General features: G+C 38.1%; 1 protein-coding gene across 1 annotated transcript; it reads right to left on the bottom strand.

Moving 5' to 3' along the window:
* Positions 1-2063: 2063 nt before the first annotated feature.
* On the bottom strand, positions 2064-21176 carry PTCHD3 (patched domain containing 3). Its single transcript, XM_014052676.2, has 4 exons — positions 20412-21176; positions 9972-10093; positions 7329-7474; positions 2064-5609 (listed from the first exon to the last, which is right to left on the bottom strand). Exons 1-4 carry the CDS (start codon positions 21165-21167, stop codon positions 4087-4089), a joined length of 2547 nt encoding a protein of 848 aa, XP_013908151.2. The 5' UTR covers positions 21168-21176; the 3' UTR covers positions 2064-4086.
* Between the last annotated feature and the right edge of the window lie 202 nt (positions 21177-21378).

The raw sequence follows: 21378 nt of genomic DNA, 5'->3' as shown, positions 1-21378 counted from the left end.
TAACCAACTTATAACCAACTTTCAGCATCAATATCAGCATCAAAAAACTATTTTGTGCAAATTTTCTTTAAAGAACAAGATGTACATGGACCTAGTTGAATGAGATTAAGTAGCTTCTCAAGAATAAACCGAGGTTTATTTTCATCCACTAGCTGTGGTGGAGGAAGCATCCTGCTGTTCTTGGTGATGATACAGCCCTGAGCCACGTAAAAGGCAACAGACCACCAAACTAGGCTGCTGTTATCCTCATCTTGGGGGAATTGCTCAATTAGCAGTCTGTGGATGTGCCAGAAATGGGGAGGAGGGAGCTGAAATTGAACCAATTCACTCTTCATTTGGGGGAAAGTTCTCCTTCATCTCTGGCGGAATTAACTTTCCTGATGAAATTTCTCAGGAAACTAAAAATGAAATTGCATTTATACTTTAGAATAAAAGTATGTGCCTCACCTACATCAGGAATTTTTAGGCTTTTAACTCTTGCTTAACTCTGCTCGAGTGATCATAAAATGCCTAAAGTCAGACTAGATGAGGCACGTTGTTCTCCCACCTCCTCCTGTAGAGGACACTTTTTAGAGGCTTTTTTAAACAGTTAAGCAGAGTCATCCACGGTGACTCTGGCAGCAACTAGCTCAGCCTGACCTCAGCTCTTGCCTTTTTCCTTTTACATTTTTCTTTTCTTTTCATGATGACAGTGGTGAGGCTCTGCCTCCCCTGCCTGTACATCCCTGGTAAAGACTGATTTAGACTACTCATAATTGTCCAGTCATTGTTGCATAACTATACTGTTAAGGGGTTGATGTGTGAGCAGTATGTTGCAGAGGGCTGCAGGCAGGCCAATGCAAACACTTCCCAAATCCCAACTGCCTATTGTGTAGACATGCACATCTTGCATGCTGATTGGATGATCCAACTTCTTGCTCTGTCCTTTGCTGTTTTAGGACCTCCTGTCAGAACATTAAAATTTGCTGACATATAAAAAGAAGACCTATGCAACCATCCCTGAATGACAGACACATACATTTGTATGTGCAGTGCTGGAGAAGTCTGCTCAAGCTTTAAGCCTGCATTATACAGCAAAGACTAGTGTGCTAACTGGTATATTTTCAGAAATATTGCACTCAGGGCAATAGATTATCTTAGCTTTGTCATGGCTAAATTAGATATGCAACTTATCTTGACTAATGTCTTTTTTTTTAAACAGGCAAAGCTTACCGTTGATTCTCGTTTATGAAACTGTTTTATATCATGATTCCTTATGATTCTGCCTAAGCTTTAAAATCTACAGGTGGGCTGATCTTATCATTTTGTAAATTAAAACAGCTTTCAATGGCGGGCCATAATGAACGTGAATTGGATTAGGTCAAGCACTTTATGCTGCCTCTTTTCAGTCTGCTAACTGGAGTAGTTGATTCTTTGAATCCGTGGACGGTTCTCTACAGAGCATCCTCTAGTCTATGGATGGCTAGTTGAAGGATAAATGATGCTGTTGCCACTTCTGTGAAGGAAGCTATGGGAAGCACATCAGAGCACCAGCATAAAGCCCCTCCTATGTCAGGTGATGAGCTTTCTTTGACTTGTGGCAACAATTCTTGATCAGCAGACATTCGTCTCTTGGGAGAGGCCTTCTATATAGTGCTTTCTACTCCCGGCTAATTAAAGTCAGGCATACTCCCTGTTTACTAACCTTCAGTCAGCATTTTATGGAAGCAAGGTGTTTGCTGATAAACTTAACTAATGCTAATTAAACAATTAAATAAATTCTGAAAAAGGAACAGCTTTTCAAAATTTGCTCAAATTTTTCATGGAGAACAAATGGGAGACAAATTATTTAAATATTTCAGTATAATGAGATTTCACTAGACCCGAATAGAAGATTTGGAGTGAACTAAGAGGAAAGTAAGAGAAACACAAGATTTTTTGAGTTTGAAAATATTGACTATGTAATCAAAACCTTAGAAAACTCTGCATTCTGATTCCTCTGCTAATTACTCAAAAACCACAAGAACTGAAATAGATTTCTTGTCCATGTCATTTATTTGCAGACATATTAATGTATAGTTGAATTGTCTTACAGGAAGCAAAAGTTTATTATTTTATAGTCCAATTCTTATTTTTTTAAAGTAATTGTTAATAACTTTTAAAAATTTCATGGAAAAAATGGATGAAATTTGCAAGTCTAATTGCCAATTCCTGACTTAAGTTAAGAAATCTGCAAAAGATAAGCATTTTCAGTTGCTTTCAGTGATTCTTCTCTTTCTTGAATGGGTAAATCCTGTGGATATGGTAGTGGGAAACTGGTTAGGGCCAATTGTTGAGTGGTACCACAGGGCTTATTCATTCTACTTAACATTTAGCTGAAGCCTTATATTTTGTGAGTATGTGACTAGTTTATTATGAGCTATATGTTCAAGAACTATATAAGCTTGTTAACTTTTCTTCTGTATTTGTCAGGCAACAAATACTGATAAATGGTTATGGTCAGCATGGTGTACTGGTTACAGTTTGGAGCTAGGACTCGAGAACCAACTTCAAACCCATCATTCATCAGGGAAATTTACAGAGTGACTTTGAACCAATCATATTCTTACTGCAACCTACGTTAAGTCAGAAGGTTCTTTTGTGGGGATAACATGAAGCAACATTACTATGTACAAGGCAACTGGTGGAAACGACAAGCATCAAGATTCATTTATTCCCATCCCCAAAAACCTCTGCCTTCAGTTTTCTCACAGAAGACTGCCTTGAGCTTTCAGAAGAAAGCCAGGATACAAATCTAACAAACTAATAAAAGTTGTTGCAATTTTTATTTAAGTGGAATCATTATTACAGTGTGTAAAATATTTTGGTAATGAAGAGTCAGACCTCCATTATGAAAATCATATTTAAATAGGAAGTATGGGCACATATAATGCTGAGGGGGGAGGGACATCTAAAAATCAGTTAAAGATTAATTTCTTTAATTCCAATTAAATCTTTATCCTACAGTACAATTTAGTGATATTTCCATTTAGATAGCTGATATTCATCTTTGAAAAGAGGAAGGAAAATCTAGGTATCAGGAAATTAATAAAATGAATTTTATTATGAAGATCTGAATAATTTACCTCAGCTTTCAGATTCGTATAAAGTTTTATTTTATAGATATTAGGCTCTATTTTGCATAGGGTAATATCTTCAACGTATAAGGAATCAAATCTATGCTGTTTGCCAATGTGGCTAACAGCTATTTTGTCCGGAGAACATATTGGGATAATATAACAAGTCTGGATACAATAGAATTGCATATAAATGCATCTGAAAGTCCCAACTTGCAATTTCTGTAGTCATAAATTATCCATTTGTGATTCATTTGAAGTTACATTACCTAAATATGGTACAATGCTTCTTTCAGCCAAAATAACATGCAGAGAGAAATTTAAAAGAATGGATCAATTCCCTTTAGATGATCCAGACGTTTTGATTATCTGGAAACTATAATATACCATATGGGTAGTTTGCAGCTGTTAGTAATATTCATGTTAAAGTTAGGCTTGCTTTGTTGCTAGAATATGGCCTGCTTGTCCTCTTCCCATTATTGATGGGCATGAAGTATGAACTGAGAAAACATACAATAAAAGCCTTACGTCAATATCAAATGAGTCTAGATTCTTTACAAATCTGATTTGTCATGCCTTATGATCATGATATTACCAGCGATTCCACACTTTTTTTGTACTTAATTGCATTCTTCCATATGTACTTTGTGGCAATCACCACCATGTGGCATTAAATAGAATGGTTTCATTTTATCAGCATCCGAACAATCCTGATGCTATTTTACATTAATCATGAATGCCTAAATAAATGCACCATAAGAATTGTTCTAATAAATCTTGAATAGCTTATTATAAAACAGGTTTCATCTGTCCATTTCTTTTGATTAACATACAATTCATTATAAGCAATTAGATCTTCTTGAAATGGGGGAATTTTCTTTCCCCTATTAGTAGTTAGCAGTCCCATATTTTCATTTAAAGCAAGTTTCTTATTACACTGAGTAATTTCCATAAGCATTTACCATTGTTTTGTTTGTTATCTATTTGAGAATCAAGTACAATAACTAAAAAATGTTAAAAACACAGGGATGAACATGAGACCATGAAGTGTTCCAAGTGTAATAACCAGAAACATTATCTTAAAACAAGTCCTAAAGACATAGGTGGCTGCCATAGAGAGAACGGAAATTCCTACAAGGGTGGAGGCAGATGCCTGCATAACTGGATAACCCAGGTGGAAAAGAGCATCTATTGCCTTTTCACTTGAACTGGTTTTACTATTGGAAACATAGGCATAAGATATGTGAGCGGAATAGTCTACAGAAAATCCTATGCAAATAACAAGATTGATCATAGATATGGAATCAAGATTCACATCCCAGAAGGCCATGTAACCAGACACACCTACAATGACAGAGCCAATAGTAAAAGTTACCCACAAAGAACATACAGGACTGGGAATCAGCAGCAAAGAAATAATTAACATGGCCCCAGCTGCAATCAGAACATTTTGAATGGTATTTTGATTTATAACAAGGTATTGATCAAAGTGTATAAAAGCTGGGTGATAAACCATTAGTGGTACTGTACAAATATCGGCAATATGTCTTAGCTGCTTTAAAAGATTTTTCTCATCCAATGAAGTTATAACATTTATGGTCTGTATAAAGAACCGAGAAGCTAGTATTTCGTTTGCACTCATATTAATATTCCACTGAGAATTGGGATCTACTCTGAATAGAGCAGGTAAATTTTTAATGAATACATCATGATCATTTAAATCTAGAGACATGCTTTTAGCTATATTTTCATAAATTCTTAGCCATGACTCTGAAAATTTTTTATCTACATAGTATCCATTTTCTAAAATATTCAAACAGTTCTCAATTTCTTCACGAACAGTTAAATTCCAATACGCTACACTAGTAGTAACTAGTACCATTACCCTTGGACCATATGTTGAAAGATACTTATCTTCAAGGTTGTAGTATGGAATGATATAAGAATCATCTGTTGCTACATTTCGAAGATCTATGCCCTCTTTAAGTTTAAAGCATCCGTATAGACTAGTTGCTAGATATGTGACATATAGAACTACCACAACAACCTTAGTCCAGGGGTGCATAAGGAAGGGACCATAATACTTTCTGAAGAAAAAATTCATGGGATGTTCAATCTCATTTCCAGTAGCTTCATCATAAAATCCTCCTATGCAACATCGGTTATACATACGACCCCGGGAATCTTGGGGCTCAGAAAAAACTTTCATAAATGTTAGCCAATGCCTGTTACTTTTTTCTCTTCTACCATTTAGAGCTAGAACAGCCCCAAGAAATGTCAGGTTGTATATATAGCAGAAAATGAAAGCTGTTCCTGTATAGATACAAAATGATCTAATCGATGGAAAGGAAGTTGCAATTCCAATGTAGAACGCTAAAACATCTGTCATTGTTGTGATAGTAACTGATACAGCTGCTTCTGAATAAGTGTTAGCCATCCGGTCTATAACACTATCCTTTACTTTTGTATGCTGCCAGCAGGATACCAGGATGAACATATCATCAACACCAATTCCTGGATAATGGTAGAAAGAGGAGTCAGTTTTCACATGATAAAGAGAGCAAATTATACAAGGAACATGATCAGCAACTCATATTTTTTTAAGATAACAAATCCTAAGATACATCAACCTGTTCAAGATCAATTCAACAGCTCCAGTATTTTCATTTGGTCCAAGAAAGAACAACCTGAGTGGCTGTCTAGTTAGAGGGAGGGAAACATTTTATACCCATGAAGGTCCTGCCTCACATTTGTAGGCTCTGTCATGTGGTACAGACAAAACCAATGCCGAGGAAAGTACAGATAGCACTCAACTTACAAACACAACTGAGTCCAAAATTTCTGTTGTGAAGGGAGACATTTGTTAAATGAATTTTGCTCCATTTTATGACCCTCCTTGCCACAGTTGTTAAGTGAATCACAGTTAAGTTGGTAACACAGTTGTAAATCTGGATTCCCCATTGACTTATCAGAAAGTCACAAAAGGTGATCACATGACTCCGGGACATTGCAAATGTCATAAATGAGTCAGTTGCCAAGTGTCTGAATTTTGATCATGTGACTATGGGAATGCTACAATAGTCATAAGTGTGAAAAATGGTCGTAAGTCACTTTTAAAAGTGCCATTGTAAATTTGAATAGTTACTAAACGTTATAAGTTGAGGACTACCTGTATAAACAGGCAACAAAGCTCCTCAGATACTGTGGTTCCAAACAATTTTGGTGTTACTAAGATGATAGCAGGATAAATATGTGATGAAACTAAATTTGAAAACAGCAAAACAGATTCAGTTCATTTGTGTGAAACAGAAAACTATCACAGGCACTGAATAAATATTTAATTTTATTTATACCTAGGTTTCAAAACTATACATAAATAAAGGCAAAATAATTATTGTTCTATATTTTGCAAAGAATCAGAAAGACTAGATGAGTTACATAATCTGCGGTTCTATTAATGCATACTACTGATCAGACTTAGGTGAGGCAACTGTTTTTCCCTTTAGCTGTCACTGACTTGTAATTTTTGAGTGACATAAGTAATTATTGGAATTAAAAAACATATACAGAGCAATTATATAACTATATTTAAGTGATATAATTTAATATAAGTGAAATACTACTTATTTTTTTTATCCTGAATTAGGCGCTTATTCCTTTTTGCCTTTATTTTACTGACGTTCAAGAAAAAATACAATTACACCTGGGTATGCATAGAATCATAAAATCCTAAGGTTTTTTTGAATATAATATTTTTAATAGAATACAATCAACATATATAATTAATCTTAATATAATTTAATAATGCAGAAAAAATCTATTTCAATAGTAAAAAGTAAGGAAAAAGAAAAATTTGGATCAAAATTAATGGATAATGAAAGTGGAAACAGTATAGTCTGAATTAAAAATTAAGGATAGATGAGAAAAAATGAGTTTGTTAGACTTTGTGGTAGGAAAATAAAAAATAAGAAATCATCGGTGTGGTACTATTCATGAGCAACAGTCATCTCACTATGATGTTCACAGAAGTGTGTACAGTTGAGCTCAAAAGGGATTATATTATGTCAGGGAATAATATTTCATATATAAGACTGTAACCTTAGCCAATTTTAGAAAGAACTACAGAGAAGTTTAGAATACCTATCAGAACTAAGGAGAAATATAATTGGGAGAGCTGGAACTTCTAGCTGTTGAAAGCTCAAAGGAATATATATATATATATATATTACCTACCAAGTATAAGAAATGGTGAATTTGCAGCTGTGATAACAAACGGCACCCCATAAAACAGCAATAATCCAAAACTGCTAATGACAGATAAGCCTGCTGAAAAAACTCCAAAAAATGCAACCCAGAGTTTTGTTCGGACACAATCTAGCCTATAAGAGGGATGGAGAAGAGTTGAGCACTATAGAGTCTGAATTTCATTCTGCATTTCTAATATCTTGCAAAATTGAACAAAGAACTCAGATACAGCTATTAAATAATAAATAAATTTTACAGAACTTGTATAAGCAGAAATATACTTAATTTTAGAAATGGAAACTTGTATTCTTAAAAATGTATCAAATTGCTCAAAGGGGTTTCACAAAATTATTTGTAGCCCCTAGTGTGTATAGTAAACATTTGTAATTCAGATCATTTGTAATTAAGAACTCAGATACTGTATTTCTGACATTATTTCCACACACAGAATTAACACAATCTCACATTTCACATAGGTTTGTGATAAAGCCAACTTATTCATATTATATGGTACATCCACTGTTCTCTTGATAAGAGGAGGTATCGGCTGACTACATTAAAAAATATGGGTGTGTATTTGGGACCAAATAACATTAATTTTAATGGGACCAACTTTTAAGCATATCTCTGTAGAACCTTACTAACAATATATATTTCACCCATCTATAACAATCCCAAAAGTAGATTCTTGTGGGGAAATGTAAAAAATATATATTTTTGTCCCAAAAGATGAATTGGAAATTCTTCCTTTGACTCACATTAAATGAAAGAGGTAAGAATCCAAAAGACAAGTAAATAAGTGTTAATGGCGTGACATGTTTTAGAAAAGTTTCTTTTTTAAGGGCACTGTGTAAACAGAAACAAAAATAAATAGAAACTGTGTTTGTAATCAGATTTGCAACTTTCTGTTATTATAGCCACTAGCAAACATACTTTTTACCTTCATCATAAATGTAATTTTTATCTTCACCATATTTCTTGGTTTATCCTAGCTAGTGGGGCTGACAGTTTCCTTTAGTGGATGCCACTCATTACTCATTTACATTACATCATATTCTGGCTAAGTAATTTATATCCCTTGCATAATCTGGCCAGAAATCTAAGAAGAGTTACGATTCCATTCCTTGGGACTGGGATAGATTAGGATTAGGGATGGGAAATATACTTTATCTGCGTGTGCATAATTTCTCTGCCTATTTTTAACAAGCACCACCTGCTATTTAACAGCTATGTCAGGGGTCTCAAACTTGCTTCGTCAGAGCATTGTCATGTGACGTATCTCTACTTCCTCCCCCCTCACTAAACAGGGCATGGGCAAATCTAGACCGTGGGCCACAACTTTGACACCCCTGAGCTAGGGCATGCAATAATTGCACCAATTGTTTATAATCATAGACATTACTGGGGAATACCGCAAGTCTTTAGAGGAAAAAAAATTACGTTCTGTTTAGGCTACATTTTGTGTAATTCCTTGGGAGTAAGCTACAGGTAAACCTCCACTTAGAAAGTTCACTTAGTGACCTTTCAAAGTTTCGACACTGAAAAAAGTGGCTTATGAAAAATTTTCACACATGACCGTTGCAGCATCCCCATGGTCACATGATTTACATTTGAATGCTTGACAACTGATTCATATTTATGACAGTTGCAGGGTCCAGGGGTCATGTGATTTCCTTTTGCAACCTTCTGACAAGCAAAGTCAACGGGGAAATCAGATTCACTAATAACAGTGTTACTAATTTAACAACTGCAGTGGTTCACTTAACAAATATGGCAAGAAAAGTCATAAAATGGGGCAAAATTCATTTAACAAATTTCTCACTTAGCAACATAAATTTGGAGCTCAATTGTGGTCACAAATTCAGAACGACCTATATATTGAATTCTATTTCTGACTGGCTTTATTTCTAAGTAGTCATGCAACATATTAGATTGTACTGATAGGACATTTTTTATTAGCCATACAGGTAGTTCCTGACTTATAATTGGTTACTTAATGACCATTCAAAGTTATGAGGGACCTCCAAAAATTCCTTATGACCTGTTTTAAAATTGCATCCCTCTCCTAGTTACATGATTGTATTTTGGGAGCTTATGATTGGGATTGGATGTTTATAACATCTCGCAGTCGTGTTTTTCTGTTTTCCAATGTTTATTTTGAGTTTCTGGAAAACACCACTCACTGGAGAAAACTAATTTGCTTAATAAATGCAGCATTTGCTTAACAACTAACATGTTAACTTAAAAATCATGGTGTTCACTTAGTGACTGCAGCAAAAAATGTAAAAAAAATGGGTTTGGTCATGTCTCAATAATTCCTGGCTCAATTATTATTGTAAGTCGAGGTCTACCTCTGCTATTGAAAAATGTTAATGGAAAGTGTGTTCTCCCAAAGCAAGTACAGTTTGAAAGTTTTGCATTTCCTCTTTTTTTTATATAACTGATTATGTAATTACAAATAATATAATCTGATGTATATGTATACTTATTTATTTGTTACATTTATTTGCTGCCTAACTTGCCACATGTGTATGTTGTATGTAGATATACTTTTTGGAATATGAACATTATTTATTCTGTAATAAAATATATAAAGTTATTTAATAAGAATGGGTGAGAGAAAAAATTTACCTTAAACATGAAATAATTGAGAATACTATCGTTAAAAGATATGCGAGGGCGACCAATGGGATCACATTGTTAGCAAGGTTTTCAAATTCATTCTGTCTTGACAGTGAGGTAAAATAGGCTACCTGCCAGGTTAAAGGGGAAAGGGGAGAGAAAGGAGAAAGATAATCTTTCAATTATTTTACCTTAAAATGTATTTTAATTGTATAAGCTTAGATAAAAATATATTTCATTATTATCCATTTTTGTACGCTTTAATATATTACAAAGAAAAGTTAATGGATATTTTTTACAAGTAGTCCTTGACTTACAACAACAACAACAACAACAACAACAACAACAACAACAACAACAACTGGAATGGATTTTTCCTCTCGAAGTGCTGAGGTTGTAAAGCATCTTGGTTGCTATAGTTAACCGAATCGTATTAGGTGGCAGGGGGAACCAAATCAAATGGGAGGAGCAGGCAGGAAGTTGCAAGTCCCAAGTAGCTTGCAGCCAGGTAAGTGGCTGCAGCTGGGTGGGGCTACATGTGGAAAAGGCTTGGGGAAGGTGCAAGGAAGGTATGACAAAATTTGGGAAGGTTGCATAGAGTATTGAGAGGGGCACAGGAAGCACTGGAGAGAACACAAGGGTGCAAGAGATGCAGCAAAGCTTGGGAACATTGTGCAAGAGTGAACAGAGCATGTAGTGAGGCTGGGAAGGATTAGTGGGAAGAGCAAGGGTCAGAGAAAGTACACAAGTGAGATGTGACAAGACTTGGGGAAGGTGTGTAGGAAGTATGTGAAGATGTGAGGGAGATGTGGCAATTCTCCAGGAGGGTGTGCAAGGTGTATAGAAGATAAGGCAAGAGTTAGAAAGGGTGCCTGAGGATGGGACGGCAAGAATTGGGGAGTATGAAAGGAAGGAGTGGTAAGGTTGCACAAGGCTGTCCGATGGGCCACAGTGGCACAGTGGAAGAAGGGGTGGGAAGGATGTGTGATGGAAAATCCTTACCAAACTACTTCCAAGTCCTCTTCCCCATTGATTTTCTAGAGACGCCAGAAGGGAAGGTCACAAGTGGCAATCATTTGATTGTAGGGCACTGCAACTGGTAGTAAGCCCACAATCACATGATTGTGGGAGTGTCAGAGTTGACTACTTCTTCATCTCTGTTTTAACTTTAAATAGTTGCTGAACAAATGATCATTAAATTAAGGTCTACCCATAAAGTTCTAAAGCAAAAAATGCCTATAATACTGTAATAATTAAAACATTTTGTATACTGTAAGTTATTATGCTATTGCCCCATTTCCTAAGTATGCTTTTCTAGTAAGTGGCATGTATGCTGAATCACAAAATATTCTAAATTAGAGTTCATAGCTTGCATAAAATATGAACATACTTGAGAAAAAACTGTGGGTTTGGCAGTGTTAAGGATATAATGGCTAAAATATGATAATAATTGGCTAGTAATTTCCATTACATTGGGAGGGACCGGTTACATGTGGCACAGGTGTGAATAGTGGTGATCTACTCTATGCCCTCTCTATAATACTAAAAAATATTGTCTGAATGGCTCAAGTGACCAAAGCTATGATGGACAGTAGTAGTCAATATCCATATTTGGTGATGGCCATGACATATGAAAGATTGCAATTTGGAATGTAAGGTAAATAAATATGCCCATGAATAAATAAATCTGTGAATTAACAATGAAACAATGGTAAGAAAAGTAGTGTGTTTGTGAAACCAAGGCAGAGGCAAATGTAATCGATAAATGATAGTTTAATCCTGCAAATTGAAGCTGATGAATGAAGTTGCTGTAGATAGAAGTTAGTGTAGTTATAGAAATGATGATATAAATGTAATTATAAATAAAAGAGATAACTTTTAAATCAGAAAGTATTAATTGATGTTGTCCAGATTATTGTGCAGATAGATGACAGTTATTTATGCTCTAGCAAATAGTGAAAATGAAAGGATTTGGAGTGAACGTTAGTAAATCCTGGATGACACTCAGAGTTAACGTATTAATTATATTCTCTTAAATGGCATTGGTGAAGAAAAGAAAACACAAAAGAAATGACTGGGCCATTTGGAAATCTAAGAATGAATGAGGATGGTGATTGGTAAATTATCTGCAGGAAAAAAAGCTCATTTGGAAAATATGGTTTAAGCATACAGGTAGTCCTAAATTTATGACCACAATTTGGACTGAAATTGATAGTGCTAAGTATTGCTGTTGTTAAGTGAGTCATCACATGACTGGACCTAATTTTATGACCATTTTCTCGTAAACAAATTACAACAGTGATTGTGAATCCAACTTTCTCAATTGATTATACTTGTTGGATGGCTGCATCCATTATGTGATCACAAGATGATGCAACCATTGTAAATTCGATTATGTTGAAAAGTACCTGAATTGCGATCACATGACTGTGGTGTGTGTGTGAGATGATGGATATATGTTTGAGGATAGGTCATGTCACTTTTTCCAAGTCCGTTGTAACTTCAAATCTTTGTTAAGTAACAATCATAATTTGAGGATTATCTGCATGAGTTTTCATGCATACACATCGTTCAAAATGGCATATATAGCACCCAGTCTTATTTTTCTCTGCATTAACAATCCAGTGAGGCAGTTTAGGCTAAGAGAAAATGGTAGCCTAAAGTTACTGGCCTATTTGCTTTTTGCCTTGATTGCAGCTCGTCTCTTCCACTCTATTATTTCTGCCTACTATATGTAGGTTAAATCAGTGTTTTTCAACCACTGTGCCGCGGCACACTAGTGTGCCGTGACATAGTGTAAGGTGTGCCGTGGGAAAAACACCCGCCTATAGTCAATATAGGCACAGAGTTAATTTTTTTAAACATTTTCTAATGGTGGTGTGCCTCGTGATTTTTTTCATGAAAAAAGTGTGCCTTTGCACAAAAAAGGTTGAAAAACACTGGGTTAAATACTCCTGTTGATAAAGTAGCTGTGCAAAGACTGCATCTGTACCTGACAATTGGAAGAGTGCTCTTATTATCCCTCTATAGCACATGTGTCAAACTTGCTGTGTCACATTGCTATCACATGATGTTTCGCAATGCTTTTCCCATTCGCAGAGCTGGGGTGGCTGTGGCCTGCGCGTGACACATCCACCCTGCAGGCAGCCAGTTTGACACCCCTGTTCTATAGCATTAGGTCAGTCAAGAGATGCACAGATGTTGGCTTTCAGCAGCTCATTGAGAAATATATGAATGGGAGAAAGTTTAGACGAATTTAGACGTTTTTTTTTTACAAGCAATCAGGAACAAACAGCACAAATTATAGTCAATGGGAGTTTAACAGAATCTTTTAAAATCGAGAAAGGTACAAGACAGGGTTGCCCCTTATCACCATTATTGTTTATTATAACGTTGGAGTTATTGTTGAATAAAATACGGAGGTCAGAAGATTTACAGGGAATTAAGATTAGACATCATGAATATAGATTATGAGCATTTGTGGACGACTTGGTTATAACTTTAACTCAACTAGGGAAATCTAATAAGGTTTTAATGAATATGATTAATCAATATGGTCAAGTATCTGGGTTTAAAATAAATCTAGGGAAAACAAAGATGCTAGTTAAAAATATGAACACTAATCAAAGGGAAGAATTAGAAAGAATAACAGGATGTGAGATAGTTAATAAGATTAAATACTTAGGAGTTTATAGTAAAACTTCAAATGGGAAGCTATATAAACATAATTATGAACCATTATGGCACAAAATACAGGTAGAGATGAAAAATTGGGAAAAACTACAATTGTCTTTGTTGGGAAGGATAGCAGCAGTGAAAATGAATGTCTTGCCTAAATTATTATTTCTTTTTCAAATGATACCAATACTTAAAAAAGATGCAAACTTGCTGGAATGGCAGAAGGGCATTAATAAATTTGTTTGGGCAGGGAAAAAATGGAGAATAAAGCTTAAAATTATGCAAGATGTACGTGAGAGAGGAAGCTTGAAAATGCTAAATTTAAAACTATACTATGAAGCAGTAGTTTTATCAATAATTAGTGATTGGATTAATTCAACAGAGGATAGATTACTGAATATCGAGGGACATGATTTGATATACGGCTGGCATGCCTATTTGATATATGACAAGAAGGTGGATAAGACTTTCAAAAGTCATATTAAGGAATGCTCTATTGCGTGTCTGGAAACAATATCAACATAAATTAAATGATAAGATACCTATGTGGGCAATTCCTAGACATGCAATAAAGAACATAAGTATAGCACAAAAACAGGATGTAACTACATACAGACAGCCTCTTACTATAGAAAGAGGTGTATTACAGTTAAAACCCTTGAATGTACTAAAAGAAGATAATTCAAACATGGTTTCAGTATGGACAGTTACAGGCCAGATGGCAAAAAGATCAGAAAATTGGTATTATGCAAGATGTGGACAATCTATTAAAACAAATCAGAGATCAAAGTCAAATGCATATAAAAAGGCTATATAATGTATTAATAGAAATTAATTCTGAAACAGAATTAGTTAAAGACTATATGATAAAATGGGCACAAAATTTTGAAGAACCAATAATGCTGGATACATGGGAAAAGATATGGGTAAGATGGGCTTGGGTGGGAAGGGTGGGGGAGAGAGGTAAATAATTGTAAAAGCTTTTAAAAATTTTCAATAAAAAATATATCTGGAAAGATCCTGGAAAAGATAATCAAGCAACAAATCTGTTAAAACCCAGAAACAAGCAAATTATACCCACAAGTTTGCCAAATACATCTTATTTCATTATTTGACAAACTGAATAAATTAGGTAGTGAAATGCAGTGGACGTAGTATACTTGAATTTCAGTAAGGCATTTGACAAAATAGACTAAAGCTCCTTTTTGGTAAGCTAGAAAAATATGGGATAGAAAGCATCACCAACAGATAGATTTGTAATTGGCTGACAAATCACACTCAACATGTAGTCCATACTGAAATTACATCTACATGGACGAAAGTAAGCAGTGGAGTACCACAATGTTCTATTTTAGGTCCAGTACTCTTCAATATCTTCATAAATAATTTAGATAAGGGAATAAAAGGGGAACATCTATTTGTAGGCGACACTAAGCTGGCAGGAATCACCAATACCCCACCCTAGATGATAGGCTCAAGATCCAGATGGCTCTTGACACACCTGAATACTGTGCCCTATCCAACAAAATGAAATTCAAGGAAGAGAAAAGTAAGGTCTTACACTTAGGGGGAAAAATCCAAAAGTACAGATTAGGTGAAACCTGGCTCAATAGCAGTAACTGCAAGAAGGATCTTGGATTCTTAGTGGACAGTCATTTAAATATGAGCTAGTAGGTACAGCAAACCAAAAAGCCAATGCAATCCTTGGATGCATTAACAGAGAAATAGAATCAAGATCACGTGCAATACTATTTTGAAATTTAAAATAATTGAAATTGGGTTTGTCTAGTAATGAAAAGAAGGACTAAGCGTATCCTGATAGTAGTCAAGGTTTTTATTGTCATTTCAACAATATACAGTACAATACACAGTGAGAAGAAACAACGTTTTCCTAGGACCAAGGTGCTACATCAGACAACAGATTAAAAAAAAAGAGCAGAACTACAGAGTACAACTACATATAGCTCTAAATCTAAGAACTTAGAGAGAATTGAGGAGTCTGATGGCTTGTGGAAAGAATGTTACACAGTCTGTTGTGCGGGCCCGAATGCGTCTGTACCTTTTTCCAGATGGCAGGAGAGTAAAGAGCATGTATGAGGGGTGTGTGTGGTCAGCCACAATGTTTCTGGCTTTACGAATGCAGCGTGTAGTGTATATGTCCACGACAGAGAGAAGAACAATCCGATGATCTTCTCTGCTGTCCTCACTATTTGCTGTAGGGTCTTGCGATCTGAAATGGTGCAATTCCCAAACCAGGTGGTGATGCAGTTGCTCAGGGTGCTCTCGATGATCCCTCTGTAGAAGGTTGTGAGGATATGTGGTGGAAGCTGGGCCTTCCTCAGTTTCCTAAGAAAGTAAAGACGCTGCTGGGCCTTCCTTATTATGGAACCAGTGTTGAGGGACCAGGTGAGATTCTCCGCCAGTGAACACCAAGGAATTTGGTGCTCTCTACGATCTCCATGGAGGAGCCATTGATCTTTAGCAGGGAGCTGAAGTGTTGTGTCCTCCTGAAGTCAACAACCATCTCTTTTGTTTTGTCTACATTCAGAGACAGGTTGTTGGCTTTACACCAGTTCGTTAACTTCTCCACCTCTTCTCTGTATGCTGTCTCATCGTTCTTGCTGATAAGACCCACCATGGTCGTATCATCAGCGAACTTTATGATATGATTTGAACTGTGCATTGCTACACAGTCGTGCGTCAGCAGGGTGAGCAGCAGGGGACTGAGCACACAGCCCTGAGGGGCTCCAGTGCTCAGTATGATAGTGTTAGAAGTGTTGTTTGCGATCCGGACTGCCTGAGGTCCTCCAGTCAAAAAGTCCAGGATCCAGTTACAGAGGGAGGTGTTCAGGGTCAGCTTCCCCATCAGATGTTAGGGAATGATAGTGTTGAATGCTGAACTAAAATCTATGAACAGCATTTGTATGTATGAGTCTTTGTTTTCTAGATGAGTGAGGGCTAGATGGGGTGTAGTGGAGATGGCATTGTCGGTGGAGCTATTTGAGCGGTATGCAAACTGCAGTGGATCCAATGTTATGGGAAGCACGGTCTTTATATGCCCCAAGACAAGCCTTTCGAAGCACTTCATGATGATGGGAGTAAGTGCAACGGGATGGTAGTCATTGAGGCAGGACACTGATGATTTCTTCAGCATAGGGACGATGATCATTGTCTTGGAGCACTTTGGGACAACATTGGTACTCAGAGAGACATTGAAGATGTCAGTGAAAACATTTGCCAGTTGGCACATCCTCTGAGCACTCTGCCAAAAATATTGTCTGGTCCTGTAGCTTTCCGTGGGTTGACTCACGTCAGTAATGGAGAGACAAAGTATCTGGTCGTTGGAAAGAGGTGTGGTCTTCCTCGCTGTCACATCATTCTGTGCTTCGAAATGGGCATAGAAGCTGTTTAACAAATCTGGAAGTGAGCCATCACTCTCACAGACAGGTGGTGATGTTCTGTAAATAGTGATGGCTTGGATGCCCTGCCAAATACACCATGTGTCTCTGCTGTTCGTGAAGTTTTTGTGGATGCTCTGGGCATGTGCATGCTTTCCTTCTCTGATGGCCCGGGACAGTTTGGCTCTCGCTGTTCTTAGGGCTGCTTTATCACTCGCCCTGAATGCAGAATCTCGTGTTTTCAGTAGAGCACGCACCTCTCCAGTTATCCACGGCTTCTGGTTGGGGTGTGAGATAATTTTCTTGGAGACTGTAACATCATCAGTACACTTGCTGATATAGCTGGTCACTGACAATGTGTACTCCTCCAAGTCAATGGAGTCCCCAGCAGTGGGACATGTAAAACATGTCCCAGTCAGTGCATTCAAAGCAGTCCTGAAGAGCAGAAATGGCTCCTGCTGGCCAGATCCTCACCTGCTTCCGAACTGGTCTTGAACGCCTGATGAATGGTATGTATGCTGGAATTAGCATAACAGAGATGTGGTCTGAGTAGCCAAGGTGGGGGCGGGGCTTCACCCAATATGCACCCGGGATGTTTGTATAAACAACATCCAGCGTGTTTTCCCCTCTGGTTGCAAAGTCCACATTTTGATGAAATTTAGGGAGTACAGTCCTGAGATTTGCATGATTGAAATCTTGGCAACAATAAACAATCCATCAGGGTGTATGTTCTGCAGTTCGTTGATGATTCGGTGAAGTATACACAGTGCTTCCTTAGCAATAGTGCTAGGTGGAATATACACACCGAGTATAATAGCAATTCCCTGGGTAAATAAAAAGATCTACATTTTACAACCATAAACTCCACAAGCAGTGAGCAACAGGTGGAAATGAGGACAGAGTTTTTATATCATTCTGTGTTGATGTATACACACAGTCCGCCGCCATGAGTCTTACCGCACAGAGCTGCATTTCTGTCGTCACGAAACACTGTTAACCTGTCCAGCTGAATAGCAGCATCCGGAACTCTATCACTCAGCCATGTCTCCGTGAAAACAAAGATGCAGCAGTGTCTGTAATCACGCCGTGTAGCTTGCTGGAGTCTGATGTAATGTAATTTATTGTCCAGGGAGCAGACATTTGCTAGCAGGATGTATGGTAGAGCAGCCTGGCTAGGGTTTACCTTTAGCCTAGCATTATCCCCTGCTCACTTTCTGCACTTCGGCTTCTGATGCCCCCGCCTTCATCCGTTGGCTTCTGGCAATGCCGGGGTCTGAGGGCCTGGATCTCGGAGCAAGCCGAGGTTGCGCAGTTTCTCCCGCAAATCATCATTAATGGTGTTGGAGTTATTACTATATTTCCATAATGTCTGCCGAAGGTACACGTAAATGACAGTTGCTCTGACATCCATATGTTTCGTGGGACGGGACACAACATAAAAATAGCACCACTTTGGATCTGGAGTGACCACTGCAAGCTACTGCCATGTCACCTACATCTCCATCCTACACCTCAACACACCTTTCCTAGCTTTCCTGTTCCTAGCTACAGTACTAAAAGAAATTATTCAGAGAAACACTCCTAGCTACAGTACTAAAAAACATTTATCAAAAAAACACTCCTACTTACTACAGTAAAAATGTAACTCAGAGAAACTCCTAGCTACAGTACTAAAACATTACTCACTCCTACTTACTGTACTAAAAACATTACTCAGAGAAACACTCTTAGCTACAGTACTAAAAATGTTACTCAAAGACACTCCTACTTATTGTATTAAAAACATTACTCAAGGAAACGCCTACTTACTGTACTAAAAACATTACTCATAAAAACACTCCTAGCTACAGTACTAGAAATGTTACTCAAAGAAACGGCTACTTACAGTACTAAAAAAAATTACTCAAAAGAAACACTCCTAGCTACAGTACTAAAACATTACTCAAAAACACTCCTACTTACTGGACTAAAAAAATTACTCAAAGAAACCCTCCTAGCTACAGTACTAAAACGTTACTCAAAAACACTCCTACTTACTGGACTAAAAACGTTACTCAGAGAAACTCCTACTTACAGTACTAAAAACATTACTCAAATAAATTCCTACTTACTGCACTAAAAACATTACTCAGAGAAACACTCCTAGCTACAGTACTAAAACGTTACTCAAAAACACCCCTACTTACAGTACTAAAAGCATTACTCAAAGAAACTCCTATTTACTGTATTAAAAAGGCTACGAAACTCCTATTTACTGTACTAAAAGTCAGCCGGAATGTGAGAAGGCAGCCAGCTGCCGGCACCTGGCCTTGCACTCCCACAGGAAGAGGAGCATTCCAATATTTGAAGGGCTGTCAGAAAGAAAAGGAATCAATCTATTTCCCAAAGCATGATAAGAAACAATGGATGGAAATCAATGATAGATCCAACCTAGAACTAAGGATACATTTTCTGACAGGGAGAACAAGTAACCAGTAGAATGGCTTGCCTTCTGAAATTGTGGGTGCTCCATCACTGGAGGCTTTTAAGATGAGACTGCACAATCATGTCTAAGAAATTGTATATGGTCTTCTGCTTGAGCAGGGAGTTGACTAGAAGACCTCCAAGGTCCCTTCCAACTATGATATTTTATGTTTCCAACACTTGTATAAATATAATGTTGTTTGGTTGCTGAATGCTGGAATTATGAAAATAAAGCATTTAATTTCAAATTAATAGAATGCTTAAGATTAAATGGAATAGTGAATATATGACATTAAGCAGAGAATATAACAAGGATATTGCTGTTGAATATATTCAGGGGTAGGTATACTCTATCATGAATGCTTTGAATAAAGTTTCATATATTGATCAAGTATGCAGGAGTGGAAGTCCGTCTTGTTTTGAAAGAGAAGCAGTCTAGATCTCTTTACTATTTGGATAAACAACCCTCTCTTTACTATTATTTTGCATCTCTTTACTATTTGGCAAGTAACATGTATCAGTATGAGAAGTTGCTATCCAAGCAACCAGCTTTACAGAAATGTATGCTGAGTTGATTTAATTATACATGGGCAGTAAATAGAATAGAACTATTAAAAAAAAGAACATGAAGAAAAAGTGACTAGGCCAAAGCAAGTCAAGTGGAAGGCTGAAAAGGACAAGAAACTTTGCAAGAGACTGAGGAGATCCTCAAAATCTGAGGTGAGAAGTTTACAGAACTGTTGTGTGAAAGTGATGCTGTAAGCAAGGGAGCTTTGCAAGAATATTGTTTAGGAACTATTAGTGTTTTCCATAACCTGCCAATGCTCCCCAAAAAAGGGGGGGGCAGGTTTCCAATGAAATGTAAGAAACGGGAAATTTTTGAAAATATCATTTTCTAACTGAGCCCTACCTCGAGGACTGTAAGGTTCAGGGTATCCAACATTAAGGGCATGCGCTCCAGAAAGGCCTTCAGCCAGAGAGTGCTGGACTCCTTTTTCCGGGGCTCATCCTCCTGAAGAAAGTAGATGAGGCGCGCCGCTCGGGCCTCCAGGAGTGGGCGCTTAGGCTCAACGCCCGGGCCCAGCTTGACGCCCCCAAAGGAGAAGCCCAAGAACAACCGTCCGCTGAAAAGCGGGAAGGTTAAATTGGGCAGTAACACCTCGATGTAGGCTGGGTTGTCTTGGACGAAGCTCAGGAGCGGGTTGCTGTTGAAACAGCGGCCGAGGTTGCGCGCACAAAGTCGGTCGAAGGAGAGCCCCGCCGCCTGGATGCCGCGCACCGCCCGGTCTAGCGTCAGCAGCTGGGCGAAAGCCTCCCGCGTCAGCAGCGAGTCGCCGTGTGTAGCGGCCACGGCGATTAAAGTGGCATAAGCGCCCTCAGTGATCAGTCTTTCCGGGGAGAAGTTATGGGCATCGTCGGTGTGGAAGAAGTTCCGCACGATACTTCGCTCGACTTTGGCGGGGCCTTCGATGGGCGTGAATTGCTCCTCCAGGTCGTTCGGTTGGCGGCTGGGCAAGAAGATGAAGCCGACCGAGAGGGCGGCCGAAAGCACCAAAGGCACCAGGAGATAAGGCCACGGGTGGGCCCCCACGGAGGCACCTAAGGCGCAGACCGCGCGCCGCAGGGGCTCCTGGAGGCAGTTGGTGCGGGAGTAACGGGTCCCCATCTCCTCCGACCGGTCTTCCCCTCACAGGACCCCGGCGCGATCGTTTCCGCGCCTCGCCGCCGCCGCCCCCTCCCGCTCTCTGGCTGAGCGACCGTTATTTGCAGAACCGGAGCGCATTCCATTTGGCGCGGCTGCCCTCGCGCTCGTGAATACGCGCGGCGGGTTCCCGAGCGAGGCTCTTTGGAGAAGGAGCCCGTAGCCCTCCTAGCTG

Source organism: Thamnophis sirtalis, unplaced genomic scaffold (genome assembly GCF_051295495.1).
Source record: "Thamnophis sirtalis isolate CommonGarterSnake01/CBP01778 unplaced genomic scaffold, rThaSir2_p1.2 scaffold_4, whole genome shotgun sequence".
Classification (NCBI taxonomy): Eukaryota; Metazoa; Chordata; class Lepidosauria; order Squamata; family Natricidae; genus Thamnophis; species Thamnophis sirtalis.
Note: the sequence above shows the minus strand (reverse complement) of the source record. Positions and strands in the feature narration are given on the sequence as shown.